General features: G+C 33.5%; 1 protein-coding gene across 1 annotated transcript; it reads left to right on the top strand.

Moving 5' to 3' along the window:
• The first annotated feature begins 8,141 nt into the window (after nucleotides 1–8,141).
• On the top strand, nucleotides 8,142–9,875 carry LOC129063478 (RNA-binding protein 39-like). Its single transcript, XM_054564586.1, is given in 3 exon segments — nucleotides 8,142–9,278; nucleotides 9,281–9,366; nucleotides 9,418–9,875. Coding segments are annotated over 3 exon segments (1,491 nt in total). The 5' UTR covers nucleotides 8,142–8,248; the 3' UTR covers nucleotides 9,793–9,875.
• Nucleotides 9,876–10,726: the final 851 nt, after the last annotated feature.

A 10,726-nucleotide genomic window follows, 5' to 3' on the forward strand; every position in this document is an offset into this window, starting at 1 on the left:
GAACATTTTTAGAGAGGCAAAAGTAACAGACAGGAATACACAGGAAGTTTAGTTTCATTCACTAGTATTTGCATAATTAAACTTGACAGAGAAACAAGGGGAGCAAATACATTTTACTTGAAGTGCGGACTTGTGCTCTAGTAAAATTCTGCTATGTAAAGCTCTCATTGCTGCCCATAGAGAAAAGAAAATTATGCTCTTTGAATATCCAACCAAGCTAAGTATGTCTAGAAAAAGAACTTTTCTGTCACATCCTAGTATATAGGTGAACAGTCAAACAGGTAAGAGAACAAAAGGCTCACATATTTTGAAATTTCATACTCAAGAACTCTTCACGAACTCACAAAAAAAATCAAAGATGAATAATTGAAAAAATTTAGGGAACTTTCAAGCATTTGTCATTCCTTGATTTATGATCTATTTTCCAAATAGAAGTTCTGAATTATTTAGAAAAAATCCTTGATTTTCATTTTCCTTTGAAGCTGGGAGATTATTTCCTGTCCAATTGTAGAGAGAAGGAGCATATTGATAAAATACTGGTTAACTTCTCTATGCTAATGAAAGCACCCAGTTTTCCTCCTTGCTGGTATGGCTCAGTGGATTGAATGCTGGCTTGTAAACCAGCATTTCTTCCTCCCTTCTCCTCTCTAAAAATAAATAAATAAAATATTTTTAAAAATTTAAAAAGATAAAAGCATTAAATTTTCTAGGAAAAAAGAATATTGTAAATATTTTAGAGTCAGAAATACTTTAATATTGAATAAATGTGTTAACATTGCCTCCTTTATTGTAATAGATGTACCATATAAAGGAAGATGTTAAAATAAGGGGAATCATGTGTTGGATATATGAGTATTCTGTGTACTATCATCACAACTTTTTTGTTAATACAATTCTATTCTAAAAAAAGTTTGTTTAAAATATATGTTGCTTAATTTATGATGATTAGAATATCTTATTAAAATAATTTCACTGAGAAATTAATGATTCTATATGCAACTCTTGGGACAAACTCTAAAATTAACCAAACTGCAGAATTTCAGAATTTCTAAAGCATGCTAATAATAAAAACACTGAATATTTAATATCTGTGAGTTTTAATCAAAGTTATGATCAGTGAGATAGGAAAGCTTTCTTTTAATACCTTGTTTGAGGATATGTTTATTGATTTGAAAGGGGAAGAGGGAGAGAGAGAGAGGAACATTAATGTGTTGGAGAACATTTATCAGTTGTCTCCCATATGCACCCCTAATGGTGGTCGAATCTGCAGCCTAGGTATGCGCTCTAATCACAAATGGAACCCATGAACTTTTGGTGTAAAGGATTATGCTTTAAACCTACCCCTGGCCAGGCCAGGATAGGAACATTTTAAATATTTGTATCTAAATATGTAATAGTTTTAAGATGATTAAACTGAAGTCTCAACATGAAACCATATAAAACATAAAATGTAATAAATTCAAAGAAAACAGAAGAAAAAAAAACAAAGATAAAATAAAAACTAATTAGTGGAAAATAGTAGAAATAATTAGTTGTAAATGATTTTTCTGAAAGATATTTATCCAAGTAAAATAATTATGAACCTATCAACAAAAAAGAAAATACTCCCCAAATGCCAAATTAGACATGCCAAGGAGGAATTAGCTAATGAGGTATGGGATATTTAATACTTTATTAAACAAATGTGCATAACTATGTATGCATTTCTTCTCATTTTTTTATTGTAGGTTTTCTTTTATCATTTATCCCCCTTATACCCTCTCCCCCTTCTGTATTCACCATGCTGTTAACCATGTCCATGAGTCCTTTCTCCTTTTTGCTCAATCCCTCCACTCCTTAACCAAACCATAACTGTCAGCTTGCTATCTATGAGTCTGTCTCTATTTTGCTTGTTTGTTCAGTTTGTTCATTAGATTCCACACATAAGTGAAGTCACGTGATATTTATTTTTCTCTGACTGGCTTATTTCTTTTAGTATAATGTTCTCTAGGTCCATTCATACTGTGGCAAAGTGTAAAATTTTCTTCTCTTTTATGGCCAAGTAGTATTCCATTTATGTAAATATCCCATAGTTGTTTTTCCCACTCATCTACTGATGGACAGTTGGGCTGCTTCCATATCTTGGTGATTGTGAATAACTCTGCAATGAACATAGGGGTGCTTAATGATGTTTTGAGTTAGTATTTTGTTTTTTTTCAGATATATTCCTATAATGGGATCACTGGTTCAAAAACCAATTCCATTTAAAATTTTTGAGGTATTTCTATACTGCTTTCCACAGTGGCTGCACCAATCTGCATTTCCACCAACAGTTCAAAATAGTTTCCCTTTCTCCACATCCTCACCAGCACTTGTTTTTGTTGATTTTTTGCAGATAGCTGTTCTGACCAGTGTGAGGTGATATCTAATTGTGGTTTTAATTTGCATTTCTCTGATGATTAGTGAGGCTGAGTAACTTTTCATGTGTTGATTGGTTATCTGTTTGTCTTGTTTGGAGATGTGTCGACTCAGGTCCTTTGCCCATTTTTTAAAATTGAATTGTTTGGGTTTTTGGTGTTGAGATATATAAGTTCTTTATAAGTTTTGGATATCATCCTCTTATCCAATGTATCAACAAATACGCTCTACCATTCCTTGGCTTGTTTTATTTTGTTGATTGTTTCCTTTGCTGTGCAAAAAAAATTAGTTGGATGTAGTCTCATTTGTTTATTTTTTCTTTTATTCCCTTGCCTGAAGAGATATAGCAGATAAAATACTGCAATGAGCAATGTTTGAAATTCTACTGCCTGGTTTTCTTCTAAAATTTTTATGATAACAGGTCTAATAGTTAAGTCTTTAACCCATTTTGAAATTATTTTTGTGTGTGGTATAAGAAGGTAACCTAGCTTCATTTTTCTGCATGTATCTGTCTAATTTTCCCAATGAATAAACTATCATTAGCTCACTGTATGTGCTTTCTTCCTTTGTCAAATATTAATTGAGTATAAATGTGAGGGTTTATTTTTGCGCTCTCTATTCTGTTCCATTATTTTTGTGGTCCTCTATGTACAGTATTATGTCATCTACAAATACAATTTTGTTTCTTCCTCTCCAATTTGGATGTTTTTATTTCTTTTAGTCTGATTACTATGGCTAAAACTTCCAGTACTATGTTGAATAAAAAAGGTGAAAGTGGACACCCTTGTCTCAAGATTCCCAATCTCAAGGACAATGCTTCTAGTTTTTGCTTGTTGACTATGATGCTGGCAGTGGGTTTGTCATATATGACCTTAGTTGTGATTAGATATGTTCCTTCTATTTCCATTTTGCTGAGAGTTTTTATTATAAGTAGGTGTTGGATTTTATCAATTTTTTCTTACATCTATTGATATGATCATGTGGTTTTTATCCTTTATTTTGTTGATGTGGCGTATTATATTTATTGATTTGTGAATGTTCTACCAACCTTGCATTCCTGGAATAAATCCCACTTGATCATGGCGTATGATCTTTTTGATCTATTGCTATATTCAGTTTGCTAATACTTTGTTAAGGATTTTAGCATCTATTTTTATCAGGGATATTAGCCTAATTTTTTTGTAGTGTCTTAATTAACTACCAGAAAAAGAAATTTAGAAGACAATCCCATTCACAATTGCTTCAAAAAGAATAAAATAGCTAGGAATTAATCTAACCAAGGATGTAAAAGACCTGTGCTCAGAAAATTATGATACTAAAGAAAGAAATTGAAGAAGATACAAATAATTGGAAGTGCATACTATGTTCATAAACACAGGAAGAATTAACATCATTAAAATGTCCATGCTACAAAAACCAATCTAAATTTACAATGCAATTCTTATCAAGATTTCAATGATGCATTTCACAAAACTGGAACAAATATTTCAAAAATTTATATGGAACCACAGAAAGCCCCGTATAGCAAAAATGATCCTGAGAAAGAACAAATTTGGAGGAGTTATACTACCTAATATCAAACTGTACTACAAGGCCATGGCAATCAAAAACAGCCTGGTACTGGCATAAAAACAGACACATAGGTTAACGGAACATAACTACATATGTATTTTTAAAATAAGCTTGATTAATTAAATAATTTCCTAGAAAAAAAATAAAATTACAAATATTGATCTCAGTAAATTAAGAATCCTTACATTAAATCAAATTATCAAACACAGCATTATTAATTCATGTGTCAACCTAAAATTGTATGTTTTTTATAAGTAAAACAATATGAAGCCTCCAAGCATTCACCTAAGAAGTATTCTTGCCATGAATAAACCTGAGTTTTATCTAGACTCTAAATATCAGTTTACAGAGTTTATAACCAAAAGCTAATGGAAAACATGGAGCGGTTTCTAAAAAAATACAATATGTGTATCATTTTTCAATAATTTTCTCTTATAGATTTTAATATATAATATGACCAAAATATTAGTTATGACCAAAAACAAAAAAAGAAAAAATGGTAGAGGATTGTTCTAGATGAAAAGACTGAAGAGATCTAACAGCTGAATGCAATAAGTAAACCTTAGTTGGTTCCAATAAATACATTGAGAAATACAATCTCTCTTGCTCTCTTTCTCTCTCTCTCTCTCCATATATATATATGGAGAGAGAATGGGAGCATGTGTCTAAAATGGGTAACTGACACTTGATCATTTGGTGATTTTTTAAATTCCCTCCAGCGCTTAGCTGCATATGGCAATAATTTAATAAACCTTTATTGAAATCATTTTACTGTAAGTAAGGTGAGATTGTACTTCTTTATTACTCAATTTGTGGTCTTTCAATGGAGGCCAAAAGAAAAGATCTAGGTAATACAATGTATGTTAAAAATCAAATTCAAATATTTTCAATAAGTGACAAAATTTTTATGAAATATTAGCTTCTTTTATAAATCCATACATATTGTTGACAAATTATTAATCTCAAAGCATATTTATTTATTTTTATAAACACTGATTAAGTACATCATGGGCTTTCTCCATTCCTTATAAGACACCACTTTGATGTGGAAGGTCTTAATATTTACAACAAACTCAGGGCTTATTGTCTAAGAATATCAAATACCTTCTTGAATGTGTCTAATGTTTCTCCTTATCATGCACATTTATAACAAGGAATAAAAAATGTATTTTTCCTTTTTTTACTTTGTATATTTTTCTTCAATTTAAAAAATGAGGGGAAGTCTGATAACAGAACAACAGAAGCCAAGAGTTTAGCTAGATTCCTTGTTCTAGGTCAGCCAGCTACAGCCTGTGGATTAAAACTGGCAAGGCACTTTTTTTTTTTTTTTGTATAGCTTGAGAGATTAGAATGGCATTACATTTTAAATGGCTGTACAAAAATAAAAAGTAGAATAATATTTTGTGACACATGAAAATTTTATGAAATTCAAGCTTATTGTCCATAAATAAAATTGAGTAATTGTGTCAAAGACCATAAAGCTGAAAATATACACTACCTATCCTGTTAAAGAAATTTTGCTCACCCTTGCTCTAGAACACTTTGTAATTCTGCCTTAGCATCAAATAAATAGCAACCATTTGTTGTCAGGGTCTTCCACAGAGCACCCCTGCTTCCCCACCCTCATCCCAGGTATTATTAGCCTTGTATCTGGCTTGAACTTATAATTTACTTCACCTAGAAAGAGATAGTGCCGAAAAAAGACTTCTCTACTTTCAATATACATAAAAATGAGACTATTTCCAGTATACATAATAATATAAAGATCCCAATGTAGAAGAAGTCAGTGATGCCATTTAATTATGTATTTAAGAATAGCCAGCTAAAATAATCACTCTGAAAGAGTATCTGTCAATATTTATTAAATTTATACCAACCAAACTAAAAACAATTTCACTTCTGAGTGTATTCCCAAGATTAATAAATGAGAATTTTGGCCAAAAGATATAAACAATAATGTTCACAGAAGCTTTATTTATTAGGAGATAAAAACTGGAATAACCCAAGTATCCATCAATGATAGAATGTACTTGAGTAGTGGCTCAACTGGTTAGAATGTTATCCCCATGAACCAGGGTTGCAGGATCAGGACACATGCAGGAATCAACTAGTGGGTACATAAACAGGTGAAGCAACAATTTGATGTTTCTCTTGGTCTCTCTCTCCCTTTCTCTTTCTCCCCTTCTTTCTGTTTAAAGATCAATAAAAAACAATAGAATGTATTAACAAATTGATATTGATGTAATATTACAGGAGAATAACATGGAATAAAAACACTATACAATACTATAATTAATAAAACAATCCATAAAATATATATCAGTGTGATGCCATTTTCTGAAATATAGAACAGACAAAACTAATCTAGCGTGCTTGGGCTTCAAACAGGAGTTACTATAAGGGATCATGCCTCAAATGAGTGTCGAAAGGGTTCTATATGTTGATATGATTAGTGCTTTCACAGACACATGCTCTATTTCTATCACTCTTTGTACTTCTATTTTTATCTCTATGTACACATACAAATTAATAAACAAACATGTATGTAAATATTTAGTAAGATAAATATTCAATATTTGTGTATTTTACTGCTTGATTGTTGTCCTACAAATTAAAAATAAAGTCAGACAGCACAGTACAACTGAGAAGTTTTGAGTAGCCTAAAGTTGTTTAAAATGATTCTTGGCAGGGGTGGGGAGACTAAATCAGACAAAAGAAATTCTTAGACATGCGGTTTCAGTTTTCTGGAAAACATTTGTTAATATTAATTCATTTTGTTTGATTTCTTTTTACAGATGCAATACTTTGCAAAGAGAGTAATTTTATTCATTGGCGAATCTGAGAACATATACTATGAAAAGTGAATTAGATAGTGTAGTGCTCCCATGGGAATGGGTATAAAATATGGATTGCAAAATACTGAATGAATTATATGAATTATATATCTTTTTCAACTTCTGAAACTAGGAAATAATTTTGACATTGAGAAGAGCATATTAAACAAAAACATATTTAGGAAAGTGGTTTCAAGAACCATAAGATCTCCCAACACTCTTTGTTGAAGAGGCTATTTTTTACTCCATTTTATGCTCCTGCCCCCTTTGTTGTGACAGCATGGATGGAACTGGAGAGCATTATGCTAAGTGAAATAAGCCAGGTGGTGAAAGACAAATACCATATGATCTCACCTATAAGTGGAACCTAATCAATGAAATAAAAAAGTGAGCAAAATAGAACCAGAGACATGGAAATAATGAACAAACTGACAGTAATCAGAGGGGAGGAAGGAGGAAATTAATAGGTGAAAAAAGGGGGAGGGTCATCAAGGAACATGTATAAAGGACTGGTGCACAAAGACAGTGGGGCAGGGGATAGTATTGAAGATGGGAGGTGGGGGTGGGTAGGGCAGAGGAGTGTAATGGGGAGAAAATGGAAACAACAGTAATTGAACAACAATAAAAAAATGAAAAAAAGAAACATAGGAAGCTCCCTCTTTTAAATTGTTTTAATTTCAATTTTCTTAACTTCAAACATAAAACTTATTAGCATTATTGCTAATAAATATAATTCTTAGAAATAAGAGATTATAAAATTCAGTACAACTTATGCTGTTGTACTATCAATAAAAGCCCATTTCTGAAAGAATGCTTTTTTGTTCTAAGTTCTATTCCTTTTTCTCAAAGGATCGCTTTAGAACGAATACCAGTGTTTAAATTAATTGAGGCATTTTCTTTAGTGCCATATTACTGACATTTGACTTGTAATGTTTCCCCGTAGGAGAAACATGTGTTTGGCTTTCTAGAACTCTTTATGCTAGTTTAATGAAGACTCAGAGTAGCTGAAATACATATTTTCACATAGTTCACTTAGGAAAGCTTCCCAAACAAATCCACTATCAAGTTTTGAAGAGGGTTTCTTTGCAGGAAAAACAATGAAATGATCTGGAGTCCAGGCTTATTAGTTAACAAAATGAACTAAGAAAACTATAAAATATATAATTATTCCTTTAGAATTGTCCTTCTGCATTAAAAATAAAACAATACAGATAACAATATATAAGGCATACTTGTTACCTTGACAAGCTTATACTACTCTTAAGGCCAAGAACAGGTCTTATTATTAAAACAAATTGCTTGCATGAAGTATCATTAAGAAAATGTTGGAGGGCCTAGAGGCTTAACTGTAGCAACAGCAGCAGCGGCGACAGCTGCAGCAGCTCCCTTCCTTCCGAATACGAGCACCACAGGGGCCCAGAAGCCCGCACAGGAGTTTAGAGAAAATGGCAGGCGACATTGATATTGAAGCAATGCTTGAGGCTCCTTACAAGAAGGATGAGAACAAGTTGAGCAGTGCTAATGGCCATGAAGAACGTAGCAAAAAGAGGAAAAAAAGCAAGAGCAGAAGTCGTAGTCATGAACGAAAAAGAAGCAAATGTAAGGAACGGAAACGAAGCAGAGATAGAGAGAGGAAAAAGAGCAAAAGCCGTGAAAGGAAGCAAAGTGGAAGCAAGGAAAGGAGACGGAGTCGCTCAAGAAGTCGAGATCGCAGATTCAGAGGCCGCTGCAGAAGTCCTTACAGACGACGCTCCGGAAGCAAAAGTCCATTCAGAAAAGATAAGAGCCTTGTGAGGGAACCTATTGATAATTTAACTCCTGAGGAAAGAGATGCAAGGACTGTTTTCTGCATGCAGCTGGCAGCAAGAATTCGGCCAAGGGATTTGGAAGAGTTTTTCTCTACAGTAGGAAAGATTCGAGATGTGAGGATGATTTCTGACAGAAATTCAAGAAGTTCCAAAAGAATTGCTTATGTGGAGCTTGTCGATGTTAGCACAGTGCCTCTAGCGATAGGATTAACTGGCCAACGTGTTTTAGGCGTGCCAATCACAGTACAGGCACCACAGGCAGAAAAAAAAAAAAAACAACAACAACACAGAGCTGCAGCAATGGCAAACAATCTACAAAAGGGAAGTGCTGGACCTATGAGGCTTTATGTGGGCTCATTACACTTTAACATAACTGAAGATATGCTTCGGGGGATCTTTGAGCCTTTTGGAAGGATTGAAAGTATCCAGCTCATGATGGATAGTGAAACAGGTCGATCCAAAGGATATGGATTTACAACGTTTTCTGATTCAGAATGTGCCAAGAAGGCTTTGGAACAACTTAATGGGTTTGAGCTAGCTGGAAGGCCAATGAAAGTTGGTCATGTTACTGAATGTATTGATGCTTCCAGTGCTAACTCATTTTTGGACAGTGATGAACTGGAAAGGACTGAAATTGACTTGGAAACAACTGGTCGTCTTCAATTAATGGCAAGATTGCAGAGGGTACAGGTTTGCAGATCTCACCAGCAGCACAGCAGGCTCTACAAATGAGTGGCTCTTTGGCATTTGGTGCTGTGGCAGAATTCTCTTTTCTTATAGGTTTGCAAACAAGACTTTCCCAACAGACCGAAGCTTCAGCTTTAGCTGCAGCTGCCTCTGTTCAACCTCTTGCAACACAGTGTTTTCAACTCTCTAACATGTTTAACCCTCAAACAGAAGAAGAAGTTGGATGGCATACAGAGATTAAGGATGATGTGATTGAAGAATGTAATAAACATGGAGGAGGTATTCATATTTATGTTGATAAAAATTCAGCTCAGGGCAATGTGTATGTGAAGTGCCCATCAATTGCTGCAGCCATTGCTGCTGTCAACGCATTGCATGGCAGGTGGTTTGCTGGTAAAATGATAACAGCAGCATATGTACCTCTTCTAACTTATCACAACCTCTTTCCTGATTCTATGACAGCAACACAACTACTGGTTCCAAGTAGACGATGAAGGAAGATATAGTCCCTTATGTACATAGCTCTTTTCTTTCTTGAGAATTCATCTTCAGTTATCTTTTATTTAGATAAAAATAAAGAGGCAAGGGTCTACTGTCATTTGTATACAATTCCTGTTACCTTGAAAAAATAAAAATGTTAACAGGAAAAAAAAGAAAATGTTGTAGAAGATATTGTAAAAATATTTTAGTGTTTTATTTTCCTCAACTTTATTTTATTAAGAAAATCAACTTTTTTTCCCCCATGGGAGTTTACAATGAGCAAAAATGCTGTAGAAATTTCATTTCTCTTTCTTTTTTTTAATATAGTTTTTCTCCTACAAGAAAAGCTATTTCTGGAGGAAGGTATTAAATCATGCTTCTAGCTCTGCCCCTTTATTTTATACACTTTAGGATGGCACTAGAAATACCTTCAAATAGAAATTTATATGGTAGCATTAAATAGCTTCAAATTCAATGTGTTTCTTCAAGGATGAAGTAAGGATGTTCATTTGCAGCTTATACTTAGCACTGAAGCAGAAGCACACTGAAGATCTTTAACGAATAGGGAAGAACTGAGACTTTCTAAACTTTTCAATACTTGAAAGTTTTGATGATGACACAAACAGTCCTAACAATCATTGCTTTTTATGACTTTTTTTTTCTGGAAGTTCCATTGATCAAAATTATTTTAATTACTAAAACTGAACAACAGAAACACATCAATAATAGGCTGCATATTTGAGTGAAAAACAGGGCAAAGGGGTCCTATGAGAGCACATAAATACAGTATTACATGGTATTAAATCTACTACATCAAGCCAGTAAGAAGTGTTTATGGACAAAAAAGGGCCACACACGAAGCCTGACAAGTTGGGGGAGGCCTGTGCGATGGCCTTGCAAACTCAGAGACCTAAAGTAACCACATAGAATAGTCTGAAATTAAAAACT

Source organism: Pteronotus mesoamericanus, unplaced genomic scaffold (genome assembly GCF_021234165.1).
Source record: "Pteronotus mesoamericanus isolate MK-2021 breed Mesoamerican mustached bat unplaced genomic scaffold, CSHL_Meso_final scaffold_85, whole genome shotgun sequence".
Lineage (NCBI taxonomy): Eukaryota > Metazoa > Chordata > Mammalia > Chiroptera > Mormoopidae > Pteronotus > Pteronotus mesoamericanus.